General features: G+C 38.8%; 1 protein-coding gene across 6 annotated transcripts in view; it reads right to left on the bottom strand.

Moving 5' to 3' along the window:
• Positions 1–5,909: 5,909 nt before the first annotated feature.
• The window catches only part of SPIN1 (spindlin 1), a 66,519-nt gene continuing 46,754 nt past the window's right edge, over positions 5,910–25,674 (bottom strand). For all 6 annotated transcript variants that reach the window (XM_074569837.1, XM_074569838.1, XM_074569835.1 and 3 more), the window contains exons 3-6: positions 19,158–19,206; positions 13,582–13,835; positions 12,334–12,567; positions 5,910–9,635 (exon numbers count right to left, since the gene is read on the bottom strand). In XM_074569837.1, the coding sequence (XP_074425938.1) occupies positions 9,436–9,635; positions 12,334–12,567; positions 13,582–13,835; positions 19,158–19,206 (737 nt within the window). In that variant the 3' untranslated portion in view covers positions 5,910–9,435. The remainder of the gene's footprint in view (positions 9,636–12,333; positions 12,568–13,581; positions 13,836–19,157; positions 19,207–25,674) is intronic.

Raw genomic sequence — 25,674 nt, 5'->3', positions numbered from 1 at the left:
GAAAACAGTGTCTTTATTCTAGGGCTCTGAAATGACATTTAACTTGTGAGAATGAAACATCCTAGAGATTCAGATGTCACCTGCTAGTCTCTCTACCTCATGTACTTTGATTTTCATATAATCACATAATTTTCAGTTAATGCAAAATTATCCCAGCCAAGGGGGCAAAAAAATCATACACAAGTTTGTCAAGTAGGGTAAATCCGTATTCTGTTGTGGTGGGTTAACCTTGCCTTGCTGCCAGATGCACACCCAGCTGCTCTCTCAGTCCCCCTCCTCAACAGAACAGGGGGAGAGAAAGTATGATGAGAAAGTTCATCAGTTGAGATAAAGGCAGGGAGGTTGCTTACCAATTACTGTCACAGCCAAGAGACGCTTGACCTGGGGAAAAACTAGTTTATTGCCAATTAAAAATAGAGTACCATGGTGACAGGGGCAAAACCAAACCCACATTCCTCCTGCCCCCCTCTTCTTCCCAGGCTCAACTTCACTCCCGAATCTTCTACCTTCTCCACCCCTCCCTGAGTCATGCGGGGAGCCAGGGAATGGGCGTTGTGATCAGTTCATAGCACTCCATCTTGGCTTGATGGGTTCAGCCATGTCCTGTGGTGCGTCCATTGAGACCGGCTATGTCCAACACGGTAGCAGCTGCTGGCCTCTTCTCACAGAACCCTACAACCTTCCTGCTGCCAACACCTTACCATGTACACCCAATACAGCTATTTTAAATTCCTGCATCCCAAAAATAACTTCATCCCAAAACTTGTTCCATGGCTGAAACAATTCAGAGGAAGAATTATTTGAACTCAATCATCTTTATCCTCTTCATATTCAAGAAATCAGAAGGCTGATAACTTTGAAAACTGGCTGTTCCAGGCATGGTTCCTGGGGCCACAGCAACAGATTACTGCAAATGGGACACGGTGAAGAGGCAGAAACTCAGGCCCAGGATGCAAGTGCGTGGAAGCTCTACAGGTCATCTGCTGCCAGAAGGGCAGATCTGTTGTCTGCATAGATTGAGAGTTAAGTTTTAAAGAAGCCTCAAAGCATGAGTCTTCAATGTTCACAGTGAAATCACATTACATTCTGCATTTCTGATTGGCTGTGGCACAAATTCTTCCTGTGAGATGGATTTGAAAACAAGTAACATACTTGGGACAGGACTCCCTCACTACCAGAGCATCAAGACAGAGCCTTCCTTACCTGCTGTTAATCACTTTGCAAAGACAGCACTGCAGCATGAGACAAGACCAACCTTCATCTGGCCCAGTGGTTAAAGGACTATTACTTCAGAAATAAGTATTTATATCCTTATAGCTATGGTAAAAAGCCTAGTAAAAATTGGGTTTAGTTGACGCCATGGGAGCCTGCTGTCTCACTACCATCCCGAAGGGCAGTTCAGGATTTCGTTCAGTTGGCCAGGTGACTTCACTCCACTGCAGCATTTTTCCTGGTAGTTATTCTGCACCTTTACTCTGCCAAGTAGCCATTCAAGATTAATGACTAATCCTAGGAAGAAAAACAAAACAACACAAACCAAAACAAATTTTGAAATCACATTAATTTCTAAGGTGCTTGCCAGTGACATAATCAGATAGTTTACAGAAACGCAGATATCTACAGAATTCAAATTTCTATTTTCAGTAGCACAGTGCATGCTTTGTTATTTATTGAATCAAGCGGACAGTCATCAGCATCACTTATATTTGCAATCTAGAACCTATGTTGAGTACAAAAAAAAGGTTTTTACTCCACAGAGGAGTAAAAGCACAAAGCACTAAGTAAAAAATGGTTTCCAGGGATATGACTGATATGACTGCATGCATCACAGGTTTTCTGCAATGAGATTTCTAGCACTCTTCAAGCATTTCCTTTCTTCTGCACATGACTATAAAAGCCTCAAGCCATTCAAATCTTCCTTTTCACACTTTCAGATTATCTGCAAAAGTATGATTAGTTAGTAACAATTAGTAGTAATTTTAGGTAGTTGTAATTTTGTAATCGGCAAGAGTGTTCTTTGTTGAACTAAACATTCAGAATTTGGAACACCTATGATATTAATTGGGGCCATTTGCTTGCATAATTTAATCATATTTTAAACATGAGAACTTCCATGTGTTAAACTAATTCTGTGGAAGCCAAAATGCTATGAATTTTCTCCCATGTACACTGCTAGCCTTGTTGTATCAAATTAAAGACCAGGATAATGTTGCTTGCATTTACAGCATTAGAAAGTATTGCCCATCCTAGCCAACAATTAATTTTCTTTTACCCTCAGTAAAATACATTGTGTTTATTATATATTATGAACCTCCTCTTGGTTTGTCCTAATTTCACTCTTTTAGAATGAACTCTTATTCTCAGTTCATGATCAGTAGATATTGGGTGAATTCCCGCCCCCCGCCCTCCGAAATTCTAGGAGTGGTTAGCTTTTCTACCTCACTTTTTCTTAAAACCGCACCATAAAACCGACAGCTTCCGAGTGGATGACACACTGAGCCTCACTAACAATGGAAGATAATTTCGTCCTTTTAAGGTAGAAAACTGACAATGAGTGAACAAAGCCGGAAATTAATGAGGATTTAAGCAAGACACAGTTTCAACCATCCATAATGAAATGTGTGCTAATGTAGCAAAAAGTTACTTGTAAAACTTGCTGTTGCTATCTGTCGTGGTTTGGCACGGCACGGCAGACGGCAACAAAGAACCACGTGCCTCTCTCTCAAGCTTCCCCACACACAGGGAAGAACGGGAAGAAAAAGGCAAAACTCGTGGGTTGAGACAAAGGCAGTTTAACAGAACAGCAAAGGGAACAGGCAAACAACAACAATAACACGGACAGAGGCATATACAAACACGATTAGAGAACCGCCGCTCCCCGCCGCTCACCCACCGGATCCCGGACGCCCCAGCCCCAGCCCGCTCCAAGCGGCGACTTCCTGCCCCCTCCCCGCAGCTCAGGGTGGGCATGGCTCACACGGCATGGAATACCTTTCCTGGGGAGACTTAACCCTGTCCCCGCCGGAACCAGGACACTATCCTTTTTACAGTTTTGAGCATAACCTGTGAATAATTACAGTCTTCTCTAACGCTTCTGCTATTAGCGTTATTTTGTCCTTACAGCTTAAAGGTTTTTTAATTCATTAAATTCATGATAGTTCATAAATTATGCTTCTGCGAGTTAAAAACAGAATTAGTAAACAGTGTTGTAAAAGCAAATTAATTACAAATTTTAAATGGAAAGCATGACAACCAGCGTTCCCAGTGTATGACTCTAGTACTAAGTCTTTGTGAAGACAATTTAAGAAGTCAGCCTACAGCCCAGATCAATGGTGAGTATATACCATGTGTAGGTACTTTGTGCAGCAGGACCAAAAATCACCAGCCCAAAATCCAGTTGAGTGAAACGTGTAAGGATCTTACCTTTCCTTTCTCATAAAGGACTAGCTGCCCTGTCACTAAGCAATCTTCCATACAAATATAAAAAAACCCCAAACAATCCAAAAAAACCCCATCAGCCCGAAATAGTAGCTGTTCACATTAAGTCACTTTAACAAAAATATGCATTTCAAGTAGTGTAAAGTTGTGTTATTATTTTATCAAGAAAAATATCCCTCTCAAATGTCAGGTCTGAGTGGAACATTCTTAAAAACTAACAAAAGAAGTTTGTTCAAATCAAAGTAAATGTGCAGATGTCCTTTTCCATTACCAAAGTCAGCTTTGAACAGATCAGTCTTTAGCGTAGAGACCTGATGAACAAATTGACATCAAAATGCATCCAAATGTTCAAAAAGGGCTTATAAAAGTCAGACTCCGTTGAATACAAGTAAATTTAAGAATTAATTGCATGGCAGGGTGTGTGTGTGTGTGTGTAACCAGTGCCAAAGCATACAGCTTTTTTAACTGTCAGGCTACAAAACCATTTACACAAATTGCGTACATGTGAAGTTATACAAATCATAACCAATTTCAGGAAAATAATGTGCCAGAGTCTGTAATTAACATCTAGAATATGTTAAGTAGACACCACCTTTCTCACACTGTTCAGAACCAGTTGCTTTCTGTTGGGCATACATAGCTGTATATTGTGCATATGCAGCTCTGCACACTGAATTTGGAAGAGAAATCAAGACATGCACAAGGCAGTAAGTTATTAAAATGGGAAAAGCAGAGACTGAAAAAAATGCTTAGTAGCCTGATAACTTTCCCAGGCTGACAATCCAGAAATGAATTAAAATTGTAAGGTATTGATATTACCAAAGAAGAGAATTAAGCAATGTAACACGCCAAGGCAGGAACTTACTGAAAGAGAAACTAGAGTTAGATTGAAAAAAATGCTTCCAAGTGTCCAAAAAAGTGAAAATCTTCTATTATCTAATGCTTGAGGATGAAAGAACGTATCTGTCATTTCCTTTATCTGTTCTTACTTCTCCTTTTAGACTTAATGATCCTAAATTGCAGCAGCCCAACCTCCTCCAAAATATCCTTCCTAAATCTTATCCTTTCTGAAAAACAATGGAGTCTACTGAAGCCATCAGCAGCTCAACTGCTTACAGCATGAATTTTTTTAAAAAAATAGTATTTATTTCAAAATAAATAACTCACTAAGCAGAGGGAGTAGATATTTTTTTCTGAAAATATAACCAGTTCATATGCACAAGGAGGAACCTGACAGATGTGAAAATAAGAGTACAGTAGTATTAAAGCTGTAGATCCGGGTAGGACTCTTACCCCCCACCCTTCTAAATCTCCAGGACATGACTGTCTTCAAAGCATTGACATTTGAGCTGCTGGTACATGAGCTCATAATTAACCAGCTTTCAGGGTCAGTTTCATTATTGCAGTAACAGATAACAAAAATATCTTTGCTTTCATAAGGCTCCATCCTCTATGAAGAGAAAAGATCCTACAAAACTGAGATTGGTTTATCAGCTGTAATACAAAACAGGTTCAGACATTAGTCATAAAATGGTACTGTATCTATTTTTAACTATAATTTAACATAGCCAGCTCATGTGGATTAACATCTGCTTCTTAGATGATACTCATGCTAAAGCAGTCTTAAACTGTCCCTAATCAGCAGATGTACACAAATACAAATCTTCACTGTGACCAGTCTCTCAGGCAACAGGATACAATGAACAGGACACTGAACTAAGGGAACTGCAGAGGGTTGGATATTCATCTCAACCGCATGCTGGCATGCTCCAAGATCTTCAGTATACATCTAATGAGCTTTTGGTGCCAAAAAAAAATATTTTGGGGTATCCATATAACACTCCCCTTTATTATCAGAAAAGAGGTAGGAATAAGGAAAATCTGTTCAATATTGAAAGCCTGCCTTAGTAATTTAACAACATAAAATAATTAAGTCTTCATGCATTAATTGTAACTACTTACATGACTTTAAAAAAACCTGCAGCACGGTGATGTTATCTTCCCTGCTCATCGTTTGGAACAACTTTGCTTTTTTATTATCAGTAAAATATGCTTAATTGATTTTTGAATTTTATTAATTCAAAGCAGACAAATGTACCACGTAAACACTGCCAAATGCTTCTGCTGTTCCCCACTGATGAAGTATTTTGTATTTCTGGAAATAGAGACTCCTTCACAAGACTTACATAATCCCCCAGAGAGGAGTTTTTCTGTGTTTGGTAAAATACAATTTAAGCAGTACGCTTTACCTTAGCCAAGTTCCATCTCATCAGCACTTACACTTACTTGGAAAAAAAGAATAAAGATTTGGCTTTGCAAGCAAACATTTCATAGAGCAAGTATTATACCAGCATCTATGGCTCAGCATCAAAATAATAAATCCTTTTTAATTAGAAAACTAAAGAAACCGCCTCTTCACAATCCAACATTGCATCACTACATTTTGCTCATGAGAACACAGTTTGCAGTCGCTAAGTTGCACATAAAGGGTTTATTTTAAATGTTTTAAAGATAGAGTTACATCATAATTATAAAAATTACTTACAGAATTAAGTAACAGATTTAAAGTGTTTATACTTCTAAATGAAGAGAACAGGGAACTGTCTACATTGTTCAAAATAAAATAAAAATAATGAAACCAAGCTCTAAAGATGAAGTCATTACCTAATTTTAAAATGTGAACACGAAGACCTTTGAACTATACACATACCAAGAACCATCCAAATTGCACTAATGATGTAAAATACAAAAAGCACAGCATTTTCAAGGAACCAGAAACTGTTTTTACCATAATTCTTTTCCCTGAATCAACTAGTCAGTTCCATCTGAAGATAAAGCCTCCATTTTTAAATAATTCACTTAAGGCTTCTACCTGCTGCAATAAAAAGGGTTTTCCCCATCGTCTACTCCAACGTAGTTTATGGTTTGGCACTCAAAAGAAAGAAGAAAAATGTAGTGTTTTGCTAAGCAACTGTGATTTTATTTTTTAACAGAATACATGGTCCCTTCAAATGCTGTATGACACATACAACTGGAAAATTACCTTCCGTTGGCACTATGCTCGTCTCATCGGTGCATTTAATCCTACTAACAACCATTGAAACAGTACAATAAGCAAATTCACAAAAAACTGAACACAAAATAAAAACAGAACAAAACCAAAACCTAAACACTTTAACATGCAACTTTAGTTTGTTACATTGAATGCTCTAACCCTCTAAGCATGCAAAAAAGGATGGTTTGCATTTAATTTGGTGGGGTTTTTTTTCCTTTTAAAAAGTTTTACATGGCAGCCTGACATCACACACACGCACACACACAATATACAACAATACTACAGCAGGTAAATGTGAAAGGTGAGTAACTTTTATACAAAGATCCATGGCTTGTGCCATCACAAGCCCTATGTGATTTTGGAAAGTAATGTTGAACCCCTATAACAAGGAACCAACATTTAGTTACCAGGGTAATGCAAGCACTGCATGCAGATCTGAAACGTGAGCCTAAAACAAAGCCCAAAGCAGATGGGCAGGGAGCAGAATTAGTCTCAAGCCTCAAAAAGGTGGTTTAAGCTATCAAAAAAAAAAAAAAGATGAAAAGAAATACCCACACAACAGACAACGGGAACATCTAAAAACAACCGTAAAATTTACAGTTTATAGATTATACTCTAATTGGCAGAATACGTGGTGTATTAAAGAGGCTTGCAGAAAACCCACAAATGCAAGCCTAATGCTAAAAATGTTCCAGTAGACCTAAACCTCTGATATTTCAAAACAAACCGTGTATTCCTCAGATATATAGCCCAAAGTTCAGTATACTAGGTTATTCATGTATCTTGTGTATAATCAATACACTCACTTATTCTTGTGCCACAAATATCAACTTGGGCTCATGGAGCCAGGCTCAGCTTTGAGATTTACATGCAGGACTCTTAAGAGTCAATAGAAAACACATAACAGATCTGCAGGATGAAAACACTGTGTTGCAAATCTGCTCACTTTGTTCAAAACACAAGGAACATTTAGGACTCAGGTACTTAGTGCTTAAGGACTGCATTGAGAAGCTATTCACTGAAAGACAATAGCCTGCCTTCGGTTGCCCATGATGAAATACTGGACGTAATGCAATATAGTAGCAATGGACAAAGAATTAAGGTATCATATTTATACGGAGAGTATTTATTACCATTCAACAGCATAATGAGGCACTAGCCTTAAGGCTAAAATATGAAATCAGGCAAAAAAAAATGGACAGAAAGGGGCTTAAACCACTGAGTCTTCAATATCAAGAATACCTACAATGGAGGTCATCTAGACCTCTGATCTCTGATTAACAGCACCTCTCTTGCATCCTTCCACTAATGGCATAGAGTTGCATACCAGAGTATTTTTCCTTCCAACAACAGTGTTGACTGCCGTGACATACCGTATTTCTGTAAAAAGAGTTCTCTGAAATGTGCAGAGCTCTGCTGTAATATAACACGACAATTTTCTTTGTGCTGATCGTTGTTGCAATTCTGATACTTTTAGAAGCTGCCACACTTGAAAAACCTTAATTTTCATTTACAACTATCTTGCAAGATTAAAGCCGTGAAAGGACTTTGCTGTTGTGGGCTGCTATTTATATCCACAATCTAATGCAGATGACCGAACCGCTGAGACTGCATATAGCTTCCATTAGATAGTACACCACTGGCATGCAGAACTCTAGTGTTCATAGAATGAAATTGACATTAACAGCATACCTCAAAGCAAGTACAATGTACACCACAAAAGGCAACAACAGGTTTAAGCTGTAGATTTGTCCAGACACTCCGTATGTGGAAAAGCCAGAAAAAATAAATTGGGAAGATGCCTTCTTGAACCGAAATGGTTAAAAAGAAAACAAACAAAACAAAGAAACAAAGGAACACAACAGACTGAGCAGAAGGCAACAGACACTTCTCCTTGTCTAAAGTAAGTCTCCAATGAAAAAGGACACCCCTTCCCACCCCCCTGGCATGAGATTATATTTACCATGTAAAATGTTAACTACTGTTAGCCTTCTAAGTCCACACATAAACATTCAGGTTGCTAGATTTTGATATTAAATGAGACTACTGACTGCCAATGCGTAGTCTAAAGTCTTCTGAAGTAGCATATATACTGTTAAAGTTGTGGCACCAAGCACTTGGGTTTTGCTAAGAAGTGTGTGTAACAAAGAAAGAAATACAACATTGAGGATTGAAGGCAGCCTTGTTGCATGTATTTTCTGGTTCCTACAACTTGTAAATATGGGCCATTAACCTGCATTTTCTAATTAACTGGTTATACAGATTAAATATATTTTTATAGTTTAAAGCCTTTTCAACTGAAAGGTGTGCACGTCAAAACACTTGATATCCTACTGCCCTGTGACTAGTAAAAATGCACAAGTATTTCCATGTGCTGCAAGTTCTTGAAAAGCTAAATTTGAAATAAAGTGTAGAAACACAGCAAACTGATGTTACTTGGGTTAGGCACTCCTCAATGCTGCACAAACTGTTCAAACCTTTCAGAAAGTCACCTCTGTCCCAACCCTGAAAACAAGGACTGCCAATAACCAAGAAATTAAATTTAATGTTACAAAAGAAGGCATATCAAAATATCAAACTACACTTGCATGTGGCAGTTGAACAAGTGAGTGCAAGGTTGAAGAAAAAGTTAAAATCTATGAAGAAATTTAGATTAATGATTACAATACTAGATCAACTTCACACAGCTTGAATTTGCAGCTGTTCTTTGCTTTTAACTCCCTCCTGCCCAATATATTGACTTCCTTCAAGAAAAGGAGTTCTCTTACACAAAATGTGTCATGTTTGTTTATATTATTCAGAACAAAACAGTTTTGCTGGCAGAGATTGTGGGTTCGCAGGGACATTTAAGCTTTCATTAAACTGGAAAGCAGTCAAGTCTTTGAGTCTACAAATTTTACATTTAATAGTTCCACAAATTTGGCAAAAGTTCACAATGACGTCTAGGATGTCTTCACCAAATCGTAGACATAAATATGGAAATCATCATCAAACTTGATGAAATAGACAGATGGTTTGGCTTCAACTTGATGAATGACCATGCCAGTCCTTTTTGAGCCATCTTCTTTGGCATATTCCACTTGTTTACCTACCAGGCTGTCCACAACTTCACCTGGTTCCCGTTCTGCAGGAGGGGAATCATCTGTAACACAAAAAAACAGTATACTTTGGTAGACATTAGTGGAATTTATAATACAGAACACAAGTTCAAAGTCTTTTTTAAAATTCATACAAAACAATCAGGAGTTTTAAAGTATGTAGAAAATTAGTTATGTTCAGACAAGCACCTAACGATTGCCACGCTTCTAGAAAGTACAGTTGCAGAAAATTTTTCAAGAAATACAGTCTTCAGTTTTAGTAAGACAAAAATAGCACTTTGATTGGTAAGAGAAGCAAATCCTTTGAGATGAAGCTTTATGCACAAATTATAGAAAATGGCTGCGGATAACTGAATTTAAGCCACCAGCAGAAAAAGGCACTGGGTTTCCTTTGCAGAAAGGCAGCCAAACTAAATTCCCTCTTTCTACACACATTATTCCAAGTTTCAGTGCACGAATGCCACTTCAACAAAAACATCCCAGATGACAGTAAGTGTAAACTCCTTATTAAAAGGGGCTTTTGACTCCATATTGGAATAATGCGGTTGGTAAAGTCTAACAATATTATTTGCTTATCTAGCAAAACCTAGCCAGAAATATCTTTGTATTTTAGATGATGCCTATGCTAAACTTGGATACAAAAAGGCATGATTTCTAACACACCAGTTGCCAAGGGGTTGGTTACAAGACAAACACAGAGCTAATGTGATAAAAGGTTCTCCACTGTACTGGAGAACCGGAACCTAACCACGCCTTCTTTCTTAGCTTGTCTTCTTTTTGAAGAAAATTTGTGTTTTGTATTCCAGTGAGGAATACAAATTTTAGTAACGGTCACACCTGATGTGGCTTTTAGTCTGGAAATCCTAAGATTTCAAATTAATGTCTTTGTTCCAAGTTTGCATTAAGAATCCCTTACAGATTTCACCCATTTTCTTTTCAGTTCTGTGAGTTGTAAAAGAACTCCCACAGGAGAAAAAAAAAACAAAAAAACAAAAACAGGGAATGAATGGAGTGGCTTGTACTTACACTTAAGATTCTTCCACAAACTTAAGAAGTTTCTCTTTCACTTTTTGTTTCAGATCCTCTGCAAATGCACTGTCGTACATAGTAATTATCCTCTTAATATCAGTTTTATGTAAAGAGTCTTCCTTGGCAAAAATGCAAGTTAAACTCTTACATTTTCATTTAGAAGGAATTTTGTAGTGTTGACAAAGTTTTAGTATCAAATCCCTCAACACATTTTCCCCTTACCAAAAAAAGCATAAACGAAATTATCTAAATTTCGTCTCCTCCTCACATATGCAAGGCCTGTCTTTGAGAAGAGAGAGTTCCCTAGAACTTTTAGTTGTAATACTATGTCAAGTTCCACCAAATTTGCAGGCATACTTTCAGGTATTTTAAAATTTGATTCGAAAAATACTACTCAACATCCAACCATTGACTTAAGGACACAATACAGAAAGCACTCAGATTCAGGGAAGGTAGCAAATGCTTAGAAGTGTTTTGGGAACAGGTAAGAAGTAGATAATCTCATGACTGAGCATGGGAAGTGGATTTAAACCAACCAGCATTGATAGGTTCTTTCCATACTCCACCCCCAAAGGTGGAAGAAAACAAAGCAGACTTAAAATACATTCCAACTTCTTTTTACTAGTTCAGACACAGAACAAATTATTTGAAGGTTCAAATCTGAAAGAGCTCGATTTATTTCTTTAGGAAGAGGACAGTCACTTTTTCCTGTTAACATTTGTGGCTCACTCTTTACAAGCAGCAGATACATTGCTTTTTGTTAGGAGTGGAGCAAAAGCAGTATCTAAGCACAGACAGACGATTACTACAGACATTATGCAAATAAGTGCCACTTGTTTGTTTAATCATCAGACTGTTATCAGAGCTAGATCTGAAGGAAGACAGTCTCAAACTCAAGAAATTAATTGTAACTAATACTCATGTAAACACTACATAGCCAACCACAACAGTTATCCAATTATTTTTCTTTAAAGCCCAGATTTCCTCTGTCAGAAAGTGTGTTTTAGGTATACAGGAGAAATAGAAACAAAGTATTCTTTACAAGTTTTTTTTTTTCCTTTCTTTTTATACTGGCTATCCATATTTCTTGAACAATATTGATTCTGTGAAACTCTTTCTACGTTAATAGGAAAAGCCCCAGTGACTTTCACGTCAAGTAGGGAGGGGGAAAAATATCCCTCCTGATGCAATTTTTCTTATAATTTTTCTTGCTTGTGTGTTGCAACATGTGTGAGAAAACAAATTTTCAAAAGATCTGTACTTCTTTCCCCCAAGAAACTACTCCAAAGTTTTTCACACTGAAGACACCTACTCCAATGAAATTAATCTGACTATATTAGTAGGCCCCAAAATAATATTCCACAGGAACTGCTTCAGAAACACAACTCAAGAGCTACCTCAACAAGCTGTGATACTTCTATAGGAAAACAACAGTGGAAAACTTGTAGTTTGTCAGTTTCTATTAAAAAATTCCAAGCATGAACTCTTCCACAGTAGTATGTACATACTTCCATCAGAATTAGGAATAATTATAGAAAAGGCTTTTCCTGCATATGTCCTTGCTCATAAAAGTAAAGTATTTCAGCAGTTAACACAGATATTCTTTGTTGTTGTGATACTTCAAAAAAAAAAATCTTAAAAAAAAAATTGAAGGGACTAAGCAAATATTAATATAAAAAGCTGCCTCTTTCAAATGGTAACTGGCCTACTTACTCGAATCAGGCATAATGCGAAGGTCACCTTCTTTATAATCATCTAAGAGTTGGTACATGTACAAGACGGGATCTTTCTCATAGGTAATATAAAACCACGTGTTCATAATAGGAGCTCGAGCCAAAACCATCCCCCTCCATTCATCTTTTGAGCCATCTTCTGTTTCAAACATGTGTTCCACAGCTTTACCAATCATTGTGTCTGCCAGGTGGGCATCACTAATTCGAGATGAAGCTGAAATGACAGCATTTCCTAAGTTCATTCAAAAGCACAAATACATGTCTTGGTGATAAATAATCTTTACCCTGATTCATAAACAAATACAACTCTAAGTTAGTCAATTCACATACAAAACAAACACTACCCATTCCACAGAGTTTACTACCCACTGCAGAACTTTAGCAAAGTTGTTAAAATAACAATATATCATTGTACTCCCCATGACTAAACAATCATAATGCAACGTAAAGTGAGATCAATCAAGGCCAGAGCAGTGACGATTCCTTGTATTTTATTTACCTGGACACTGGAGGGAGCAAGGCAGGCAGAGAGAGGAGGAAGACAGGCCAGTCACAGAACAGCTCTATGAAGTTATTAATGAAACTTTAGGGTTTGGTTCCCCCTAATGCCACTCTCGAGATTGCTACCAATTGCTTAGCAGTCAGAAGAAGGAACAAGCTTATTCTGTTTGTAAACTAGTAAATAGTTGGGTAAATATTGAACTTTGCAGTTTGAAAAACCTGCAGTTTAGCAATCCAGTGGTAATTCTGAAAATCGAAAAGCCTTGTTACTAATCAAGGTATTTTACTTCAAAAAATGCCTTTTCCCTCCATTATTAAAAGTACTTGGGCGAAGTACATGAGGAAAAATGTGACATTATTACTGTCAGACACACACAACAGACAACACAGCCAAGAGGGCTCAGAGTTTAAATTTTAACAGAGATATCAATGTTAAGTTTACATATTGTTCTTAGGGATAAGACTCTAAACAAAAACTATAGAATGTACTGCATACTACTTAAAGACAGCAGACAGTACTGCACTCGCTGGTATCATCAAACCTTAGCGGAATCAAGAAAACTTAAATAGAGCGTTTAGACTGCCTTCCATATGACAAAAATGAATTTGACTAATAACATTTAAGATGTTATCTTCAGGGAAGTCTGAAGAGATTAGTGGAGCATATTTAATAGTAAATGTCAGCCTCTACGTATGTGAATTTAGGAGAAAAACCCAAAACACTTACCAACTCTGTCTGGAAGAACTTCAAGTGCTGAAACTCTTTCATCTTTGTGCAGTTCTAGTCCATACACACAGTCAAATCCATCATACTTTATAAGATAGAGAGAGGGATTTACAGGAACTTGATCAAGAACTGTGCCCTTCCATTGTGTTACAGGTCCACTCCCTTCTTTCCATCCATGCTGTATTCTGCAGCCTACAATATTTCTCCGTGGCTGAGAAATAGGTTTGCTTGGTCCCACATTGTTTCTGTGCTTTCTGTATACGGATACAAACATAATGTTAAACAAATACATACATATTCAAAATTCTACTCCAGACAAGAGCTGTGTGCTTTAAGATGATATTTTAGTAGCTTAGTGCACTTTATTCAAATTAGGGTATAAAGCACATTACACTACATTGAAAAAAAGAAAAACACACTGAAAAGTAGTGAAACATTTTTGATGTCCTTTATAGGTGAGTTTCCTAATAGTTGTTTCTAAAACTAGTTTGCTTAAGCCAAAAGAACTATTTTAGCCTTTGCTACACTGAATGTCAAAAGTAAAACTCACCTGATCAGGTCTCAAATCACAAGGTCACCCGGCAGTATTATAACTTTACTATCTTTTTGCTCTCTGCAGAATAGTAAACACAACTCCTGCCCCAGGAGGAAGAAGTCAGTGGAAACATTACCGGTGGCTGACTAAAATTCTTCCAAGGCATTTGTTTTCCCTAACCTGCATTTTCACCTGAAAGAAATGTAGCTTCCTTCTGCACTTCAGATATTTTTGACTCCAAGTGTTTTTAAAGACACATGGTAGGAACAACGCTTCTCTAGCATTCCTTTGTAGTATAGCAAAAGAAAAATGGTATGTAATGGTAATGGCAATAGAAGGGATACTCCTTAATGTGGAAAACGGATTACACATACTTTTTTGTCTTTCCTCTATTTTCATGGAAGTTGCATGGAAATTCCCTCTGGTGAGTAACAGTTGTCTGATCAACAGTCATGCAAGCTATTCGACAGTTTCAAATCACTGAAAGTGTTACATAAGTTTTGTTCTACCCAGTTATTAGAAACACTAATTGACCATTTTGAGTACAAATGGAAGAAACTAAGAAACATTATCACAGTATACTGGTGACAAGAAATGACTATTATATCTATTTTAGCATGTTAAGTTTAGCACTTAACTCATTCCTTAAAAGATTATTTAGAGGGTTGCCTGATAAGAATTCTCATGAATGCCAACTAGTTGCAAAATAAATTTTTGGGTTACTACTTGTAGCATACTTCATTTAAATGGCAAGAAAATATGCACATCACTAGCATGCTCAAAAGCAACACCTGAAAGAGAAAATCAGTTGCAGAAAACAATACTCTTCCTTGTATTACAGAGAATGACCAAAGAAAAATATCTCCAGGAACAATGAATGCTCTCAGAGGAGTCCCTATATGATCCAAAAAAGGCAAGTAACAATCATATCACTGAAATCCTGGAAGCAGACCTGCAGAATAATGCACTCACTACACACTGGAACGCATAATGCTGAAGATGTAATCGTAACTATTAAAACCAAGATCTACGATTCCTTCAGCAGCTTGTCCCACCTCCAGACTTTCATTCACTGTGAACATCTTAGCAGAGAGTTTTGTCAAATTTCACTTTTGTTATCACTTGACCTTTTCAGCAAGATCAAACTGCAGTTTTTGTATTCCTAGCTTTGACAGTACAAATTATTATAAGAACTCCAACCTCTTCAGTTAAGAGGTCTCCCACAAAGTTGGTTCTAATTTTATACAGAAAGGAGAATGCACTTTCAAATTCTAGTTCTTGCTCACCTTGCTCACACTTTTTTTTTGAATTGTAATAGCCTCAGTAATGGTTTACTATTACAAAATGAGATAAGAAACCTGGTTCTCAACACAATGAAAATGAGGTTTTTTTGCATGCAATTCATTTATTTAGTTCTAAGGAATCATAATTCCTTTCTAAAGCAGAATAAAATCAATGATGATAAAAAAGATTAAAATAGATAAAAGAATATAATTTTTAAAGCTTGTCTATGCTGCTCACCATGTCATCATTGATAAAGGTAAAAATAACACTGTTCATGTTCAGCTTCGCAGCCGATTTTATTTTCTGCCTATAAAGCATAATCCAGTTTAATGTTCAAATTGGAACAATTAAGTGAAAAGCTTCCCGTTCATTTTAAAAAACATGATGGCAAAAGGCGATACAGTTAACTGAGTTCAAACTGGTAACTACTTTAAAAATGCCTCAGAGAGCAAAAAGTATTACAAATTTAATTACAAGTCAAGTACCCATTAGGTCTACTTGCAGTTCAAATTTTCGTCTGAAGGTTGTACTACTGAACAGCCATTCACTCTCGTTTGCAGTGAGTGGTTCATATTACAAGAAATTAGATTTTCAAACTAGTACATTACCAAGCAATACCTTCTTCTTGCATCTGAACATGTTCTAGGAAAGCAAGCATAGGTTTCTAGCTATCAATAAATAATAGGTATGCATATACTTCCATGTAAGACAACCAAGTAACCAACTCAAACCTCTTGTCTCCTCAACAGTGTGTTATTTCTGTGATACACCAAATAATACTAATGTACATAAACTTCTATGTTGCTACCTCCAGAAGGTCCAACAAATTTTTTTTCTTCTGTTTCATTAGAATTATCTTTAAAATTCCACAAAGATTTGCTCTTGAAGATTGGATAACAATTTTCCTAGATGTGTAAAACATGGAGCCAGGAAAAACAGAAAATAGAAAGTCCCTCAATGTGAATGGCCCTTCAGTCCCCAAAAGTTTCAGATCCTCTTCCTTATCTTGAAGGCAGCAGCTCTTAAGTGAAACCTATTTATGTGAAAAGGTTTCACTATCAGATCCAGATAATTTAGAAACTTTCTAGAGACAAGACAGGCAGAAGAAAGAAGTCTTCACAGATTTTAAAGCTGTATTTATATAGTTCTCACACAAACTTTTATTTGGCAGCTGCTACCATGGAAACCAATGCAGTATGGAACTGCATAGGACTGGTAGCAGAAAAATAACAGTTACTTCAGGGTTAAAAGACAAACTAGCATTTATAAAAAGGAGAATGGCGATTCCCAATAGCCCTACGAAGTAGTTACCCATTTAGGTTTGGTTGTTGATTTTTTTTCTTTTTTTTCTGACCACCTCATCTTAGAAAAACACCACAGGGTAGAACTAAGGAAAAAACCAGAAGGGTGAAAGAAAACTATACCCCTCAGATATGTAAAAAAAGGCACAACTGTGAAAAAGAGGAATGAAAACAACAAAATGGTGTAAATGCAGTACAGTAGCAATGTTTAATACAATTTCAAGTCTCTCTGGTGCCAAACAAAGATGTTATTAAAAATAAGACACAAAACTTATTACAATTGTGATCTTCTTACAGACTACCATTAATAGCAGAATGGTCATGAGAGAATTGTTGTCAACTACTTTTCATAATATTCAGACTATGAGGCACACTAGTTGAGGCAAAAGTTTTGAAGTACTTTCTGCACTCCCTCAAAACCCATCATACAGTTGTGAACTTCATCTTCAGATGCTGCAGGAATCAAGATTAAAAGTTAGCTTAAAGTGGGATCAGAAACTCAAAATGGTTAAGTTCACCTGCAGTTTAATTGCAGCTATAATCTGCACCTCAAAGTCCTTGAATTGCCAACTACAAGAGATCTGGAGAGCCTATGAAGAAAGGATTGTTGTATACTCACACTATTTCTTGTACTCTTTCCTTATGCACTACAGGTGCAAAGAATGAGATCTGGGAGATTACTGACTGATCTGATGCCAGTGAGATCAGCTTCATATTGCCAGAGATCACCAGTACTCATTGACTGAATACTTGGAAGAACTACCCGATAACCATGGAAACCTCTTCCAAAAGGCTCAACGCTTACTACCATTAAGAGTTCAGAAGACTCATGCACACTGCTCATTCTATCACATCCTCAATTACTGAAGTCATGCCCTGTTCCATCCTCTTGGCTACTTCCTCTGCCACATACCTCCTGAAGCTAGTTTAAAATCTCCTTGATGGCCTTTGAGTGCCAGTAGGCTTGTTCCTCTTTTACTCTATGTGAGGAGTAACTAACTAACTAACTGAATCAGTGACAAAGTATGCATTACTAACTCATAGTCTACCGTAACACCTCAGAGTAGTATTAGCATGTATTATTACATGGTCATTCATATCCTACTCGTTTATGGTAAACTACTATGGTTTACTACTCTGCCTCATTCTCAGAAAAGTCAGTGAGCAGCACACAAGAAATCATCTGGGTTTTGTACAAAAAAACTTTGCTAAATAATTAATAAACAATTGAACTAGGCTAAATTAACATAAAACTAAGGAGGATGCTTAAGTTAAATGCTTCAAAAGCATGTCACTTAGGATCAAAACTTCTTATGCCCCATAAAAGCCTTTATGCTAACGAATTTACAGCCTATTTAGGTATTTTAAAAAGTGTGTAACACCACAACAATAAAGACAAATCTAGCCACCCTCAAGTACAAAAGGCAACCCACCTCTGATAGTCTTCCCATCATACACTCCTTTCTCTGAGCGGTTGAAAGAGAACAAGAGAAATTAAGTTTTAACCAACTCCACCTGCCCCTACACAAATATATGTTTCTCTTTGCCTTCTATGAAGATAGACTGGATAATGATGAGCTGGTGGAAGGGATAAGAGTAGTTTTACATCAGGTGTTGTCTCTAGGGAACAGTTAACGGTGTTAGCAGTGATTAACTATGTTAATCATAGAAAATACACCTGCCAAACAAATTGGTTTTGACTGATGCACCACTATATGAGTTTATACTTAAAATACAACTAGGAACATTTTAATAAGTTTTACACTTGCTCAGCTTAGATTTCTCCCAACAGAGATGTAGCAAGATACGGCATCTCGCTGTTTGACACCAAGACTAATTATGCCCAGAACTTTACCTCTGTTTTCACACAGTTACTCACCAATGTTCAGCTGCCACTATTTAAAAATGTCGTAAAATACAAGTCATATATGCATAGGATAAGCAGGTATCCTTCATACACAAGTAGCAGGCTCTTTACAGAAGTAATTCAGTATATCTTTTATTTTAGAAAAGTGAAAAATCCTTTTCAAAACTACAGTTGTAGTGAATGTAAGATAAGGTATTTCTAAGATTTCCAGACTGAGTTATCAGTAAGCATGCTTTGCAGTTTTTATTGGCCTGGTGAGGATGCATTAGCTCTGTGCCAGAGAACAGAGATCCCACAGTACAAGTAGCTAATTTCTGGCTACCAGCTCCTTCTCTCCAAATTCCAGAAAGAATTACAAAATTGTATTTAAGGATAATTTCATATTAACAGTCAAAATGCTGTTTAAAACTCCACTTGTGGGGCATTCTTTCCTACCACCCTCCTGAAAGAATTTAAAGTCTGACTCTACACAGGTATACGCACTGAATATTATTTCACAAGAACAGAGTGGAACAATACTAGATATATTTCTAGAACAGTACTTCCAGTTAATGAGAGCTATACTTTAGTAAAAATACTAACAACTTACTTGTGGGAAGTTCTTTTCTTCATCATGCTGGCAGACACTCCTGCATGACCTACAATATAAATGAAGATGGAATTATAGAAAGATAAAGCGTGTATTTGATGCCAAAAAAACCCATCTTATACAAGTCTTCCTTTTGAATGTTAAAACACAAAGAAACCAAACACTTCGTGTTATGATTGATCAATGAATTGCTACAAGGGCAGAGTGCTCTGCAGGGACAGACACAGGCTACATGCTCATGAAACTCAGGGCTGAACAGAAGGATTGACTGACCACAAGTATTAAAAAGAAAATGGAACTTAACACAACAGGGGCCTGTGTGACCTTTGTTCTCTGAAAATGGCTGTAACAGTTGAGATAATCAATCATCTACAACAATTTGGTGTATCAGCTGGCTGTGTAACTTTTCACCCTTGAATTAATCAAAAAGGTACAAATACACGTCTTCCTGAGTTAGCAAGACCAACACTGGAGAATTATATACACATCTCAACCTAAAACAGCATATAAAAACTGAACAATGAACAAAAAGGGCTCTGAGAAGAGTAACAGGCTTAAGCTAGTATGTATTCCATGTATTCCTTCCCAGCAACTGGGGACACCCAGTGTGGTGATGGTGAGCATGTTACAGAGACCAGCAAACAGAATCACATTTGTACTGAGATGCAACTGCATATTGCAATAATTATATTCTGTTAAGTACTGGTGGTCTTATGGTTGTATGGTTTATCTGCTAAATCAAAAAATACTGCAATGTCAAAAAAAAACTTTAAAAAAAGGTATTAAAACATTAAACTTTTGTTGTATGCAACATGTAAGAGAACCTGGTCAGGACAGTAGTGGACTCTTGACAATAACTAGCTTCATGGCCATGATAATCCGTGACATAACATGGTGAATGTTATTTACCTAGGAATAATAATACTAGGAATTCTGATTTAGCATTTCAGTAATGAATAAGAGCCTAAGAGAGGTGACTTACACTGTGAGTAAGGAAGACTAGTGAAAAGACTGTCTGCAGACAGCACCCTTACTGTTTAGAAGACGCAAAACATTGTGAGTGTTAACAAAGGCTGGAAAAAGCTAGTTGATAAATTTGAAAAAGAGCAATGAAGAAATGGTAAGTAGGATTTTTCATGGATAGAAGAACATTGCACTGATCCCTGGGATATTTTGGGAGGCATATGAAAAATGGAAAGCTTCTACTAAGTTGAAGAGAGGAAAGGTTGTTAGAAAGCTACTTGTGAGCAGTAGTGAAGAAGTCAGCAGAGGAGATACGAAAGAACAAGATGATAGTGATAGAAAAAACAGTTATAAAAGAGAACTTGATGTATAAAAAGGTGATGTGCACAGCTAGAAAAATCAAACTAAGTTCTTAGAATGAAAACTGCAGCCTTAGATCACATCCAACATGCACATGTTTAGGGATCATTTACTAAGGTCAACTCAAATAGAACCTGTTAAAAGCGAAAGTGAAGGATGCTATGCATGCTGAGGATGACAAATGGCCAGAAGATGTCTGGCTTGATACTGATTTTCCCGGTCTTCTCATTGTACTGGTCTGGTCTAGGATAAAGTTACATTTCTTCACAGTAGCTTGTATGGGGTTGTATTTTGGATTTGTGCTGGGAGCAGTGTTGGTAACACAGGGATGTTTTAGCAACAACTGTCTGGCAACTAAGTACCGCCCAGCCACTCGCTCACTTCCCTCCTCTTCACCCCCTAGTGATATGGTGGGACAATCAAAAGGGTAAAAGTGAGGAGAAAAAAAACCCTCATGGCTTGAGATAAAAACAGTTTAATAATTAAAAAGAGATTATTACAATAATTATTAAAAAAACTGTAGGAAAAAGAAAAATACCCACCACACAGATGAGAAAGAAAAACCCACGAAAGACAAGTGATACAAAAACCAGTGGCTCACCACCAACCAACGGATGCCAAGCCTGTCTCTGAGCAGCGACCTCCCCACCAACCTCCCCCCAAGTTTTGTTGCTGAGCATGACACCATATGGTTTCAGGTATCCCTTTGGTCTGTTGGGGTCAGCTGTCCCAGCCGTGTCCACTCTCAACTTCTTGTGCACCCCCTCCAGCCTGCTCACTGGTGTGGCAGTCTGAGGAGAAGAAGAGGCCTTGATGCTCTGTAAGCACTGCTCAGCAATAGCTAAAACATCCCCCTGTTATCAACACTGTTTCTGAACAAAACCCCACCACAAATCCGAAAAATAGCCCCACACTAGCTACTATGAAGAAAATTAACTCTACCCCAGCCAAACCCAGCGCATTCTCCACCCCTTATTCCATACCATTTACACCATGCTTAGGTCCCACATTATCCAGTACATCCTCATTAACCGCCACACCACTTCCCATCCTTTGATACAATACACAGATATCATTCCCTCATTCTACAGACCACCCCTATGAAATGTCTTCAAAGTGTCCATAAATGTCCACGAAATGTCCATTGAGTTCATTTAGTCCACGACTTTGGGCTCCATCTGTTAAAGTGGTCACTCAGGACAGGAGAGGTGGTCTGCTGGGTGGAGATACTGGGTAACAAAGCCAGCTTAGTTCGGGTCACCACTGTACTTGCACTGCTTCTTATAAGGCTTGTTATCTGTTCGTTCAGGTGGTTCCTGCTACAACGGTTCCTGTAACATGCAACTCAAACGATGGATTATTTTCACCCAGGGTAAAATAACCTTAAGATACTGTCATGATTTAGCCCCAGCTGGCAAAGAATGACACTTTCTCTGGCTGGGATGGGGTGAAGAACCGGAAGAAAAAGGCAGAACTCATGGGTTGCCATAAAGACGGTGTAACAGAATAGCAAAGGAAGAGCAAAACAACAACAATGCTGATAAAAGAATATAAAAAAAACCAATTAATGCACAATATAACCACTCACTGACTGGAACCTGAAATGCCAAGCCTGCTCCTGAGCAGTGACTCCTGCCCTACCACCGGCCAGCTCCCCCAAGTCCATTGTATTGTTCAATCTTCCCAGTGACTGGTGCATTATAGAGGATGTGATATACCCACTCAATACCGTGCTCTGTGGCGAAGGTTCTTGTGAAAATGAATCCTGTTGTTTTACTCAATTCTTTCTGGGGTGCCATATCACCATGCTTTTCAAGGCCCAGGATAGTGTTCCAGGCCCAGGATAGTGTTCTGGGTGGTGGCATAGGATATGTTTCCAGCCATCCAGTGGTTGCTTCCACCACTTTAAGCACATAGCGCTTGCCTTGGCAGTTTGTGGGAGTGTGATATAATCAATCTACCAGGCCTCCCCATATTTATATTTCAGCCATTATCCTCCATACCACAGAGGTTTAAACCATTTGGTTTGCTTGACTGCAGTGCATGCTTCACATTCATGGATAACCTGTGCAATAACATCCATGGCAAAGTCCACCCCTTGGTCATGAGCCCAGCTATATGTTGCCATATGCTATAGCCCAGCTATATGCTGTATCTCTTCCTTGATGGCCTGAGGTGTCACGGGCCCACCAAGTTACAAATAATTCACGCTTATGTTACCAGTCCAGACCTGCCTAAGCCACTTAAATCTTGGCAGCCTGATCAACCTGCTGGTTGTTTTGACATTCCTCAATGGCCTGACTCTTAGGTACATGGGTATCTATGTGATGTATTTTTACATACAACTTCTCTACGTAGGCAGCAATATCTTGCCACAATGCTTTTTTGCCACAATCCAGATGCATTTGCCTCTGCACTGCCAGTTGCTCTGCTTGCGTTTCTGGAACCACCCCACAGGGCATCTGCCACCATCCATGAGTCAGTAAACGGTTAGAGTATTGGCCGCTTTTCTTGACTCACAACATCTAAAACCATCTGGATGGCTTTCACATCTGCAAACTGGCTCCTTCACCTTCTCCTTCAGCAGGCTGTGTATAAGACCCCATATAGCAGCATTCTACCTCTGATGCTTTCCCATGATGCAACAGAAGCTGTCATATTTCTTCTCATTTTCTGGCAGTTTATTATACATACAGTGGGGCCTTTTCAGCATGTGTCACCTCCCCCTCTGGTGACATTCCAAAACCTTTGCCTTCTGGACAGCCCATGATCACTTCCAAAATTCCTAGTGGACTAGGATTTCCCATTTGGGCTCATTGTATGATTAGTGCAACCCACTTACTCCACCGTAGTATGGTGCATGATGTGTAGAGGGGACCCTTTCTTTGAACATCCATCGCAGCACCAGCAGTCGGGGTACTAAGAGAAGCTGTGCTTCCCTACCAACCACTTCCGAAGCAGCTCAAACCTCTTCATATGCTGCCAATATCTCTTTCTGTTGGAGTATAGTAGGCTTCGAATCCTCTGCATCCCCGAATCCAAAACCTTTTGGGTCAGCCACAAGTATCCCCTGGTGCTTTCTGCCAGAGGCTCCAGATAGGGCCAGTCTCCCCAGCTGCAGTGTAGAGCACGTTTTTAACTTCTTGCCCTACCCAGATTAGCCCCAGGGCTGGTGCATGAACTATTTCCTGCTTAATTTGCTAAAAAGCTTGTCATTGCATGGGACCCCATTTTAAATTGTTCTTCTTCCAGGTTACTTGATAGGGAGGGCTTACAATCAGACTGTAATCTGGGATATGCATCCTCTAAAAACCCACAATGCCTAAGAAAGCTTGTGTTTCCTTTCTACTAGTCGATAGAGACATAACTACTATTTTGTTGATCACATTCATTGGGATCTGAGGGTGTCCATCTTGCCATTTTATTCCTGAAAACTGGATCTCCTGCGCAGGTCCCTTGACCTTACTTCGTTTTATGGCAAAACTGCCTTTCAGAAGGATTTGAACTATTTTATTCCCTTTCTCGAAAACTTCTTCTGCTCTGTTGCCTCATATGATGATGTTGTCAATGTATTGCAGGTGTTCCAGAGCTTCACCCTGTTCCAGTGTAGTCTGGGTCAGCACACTGCAAATGGTGGGGCTGTGTTTCAACCACTGGGGCAGTTGATTCCAGATGTCCTGAACACCCCTCTAAGTGAAAGCAAACTGTGGCCTGCACTCTGCCACCAAAGGAGTTGAGGAAAACACATTAGGAATATCAATTGTGGCATACTATTTCACTGCTTTTGAATCCAGTTCATATTGAAGATCTAGCATGTCCAGTAGTGCAGCACTCAGCAGCAGCATGACTTCATTCAGACCACGATAGTCCATTGTTAGCCTCCACCCTCTATGAGATTTTCACACTGGTCATATAAGACTGTCAAAGGGTGAGCAAGTCTTTCTGATCACTCCTTGGCTCTCTAGTTGATTAATCAGCTTATGGATGGGAATCAGAGAGTCTTGGTTGGTGCAATATTGCTGTTGATGCACTGCTGTGGTAGCAGTTGGTACCTGTTGTTCTTCGATTCTTTAAAAACCCCACAACAGACAGGTCCTCTGAGAGACCAGGCAAGGTAGACAGCTGTTTAATTTCCTCCATCTCCAAGACAGCTATTCCAAAAGCCCACTGGTACCCTTTTAGGTCCTTGAAATACCCTCTCCTGATGGAGATGCCAAGGATGCATAGGGCCTCTGTGCCAGTCACAATGGGATACTTTTGCAACGCATTTCCAGTAAGGGTCACTTCAGCTTCCAATAACCGTGTCTTGGGATCCCCCTGTCACCCTAGAAATACAGGGTTCTGCCCCTTTATAGCTTGATGGTATTACGGTACACTGTGCACCGGTGTCCACTAGAGCCTTATGCTCCTGTGAATCTGACATGCCAGAGCATCGAATTCACACAGTCCAATAAACCCAGTTGTCCCTTTTGTAGGGGCAGGACCCCTCTAATCCTGGTTAGAGTATTTGTTACTCACTTCTTACAAAAAAAGAAGTCCCTTCAGGAGGATCGGAAGTAAGATCAGGCCTTCTACTCTGACTGGGGAACTGCCTGCTGGAAACTGGAGCAGCACTTTTCCTGGATGGATCCCCTTTTGTGACTCTTCTTCCTTGCAACTCACGTATCCATGCCTCTAGGGTTGAGGTAGGCTGTCCATCCCACTTCCTCATGTCCTCTCTGTGGTCATGCAGGTAAAACCACAGGGTGCCTTGTGATGTGTACCCTCTATATCCTCTCTGAGCAGACAAACACTTACTTCTAATAGCTGAGATACTGGCATGTACAGGTGGATCCTCTCTCTTGAGCAGACAAACACTTCCTTCTAATAGCTGAGATACTGGCGTACACAGGTGGGGAGTAGGACATGTTCTCTTTGAGTTGCTGGACCTTCTGGGACAATTTCTCCACAGCTCAGACAAGTGAGGAAGAGAAACTTTCTTCCCATCACCAGAGTCAGACAGCCACCTCATCCACCATTGATCCCTCTTTGCCTTTCCATTTCGTCACTGCCAATGAGCTGGCATACGATGATGGTGCACTCTGTACATACTTCTGCCACATGGGCTGCGTGCATTGGACTTCATCAGGATCTGTGGGTAAATGCACATTGTCCGGATCATAATAAACAATCTCCCATGTGGCGAATTCCCTCA

The sequence above is a fragment of the Larus michahellis genome, chromosome Z (genome assembly GCF_964199755.1).
Source record: "Larus michahellis chromosome Z, bLarMic1.1, whole genome shotgun sequence".
Taxonomy (NCBI): Eukaryota; Metazoa; Chordata; class Aves; order Charadriiformes; family Laridae; genus Larus; species Larus michahellis.
The sequence above is the reverse complement of the archived record's forward strand: the minus strand, read 5'-3'. Positions and strand labels throughout refer to the sequence as shown.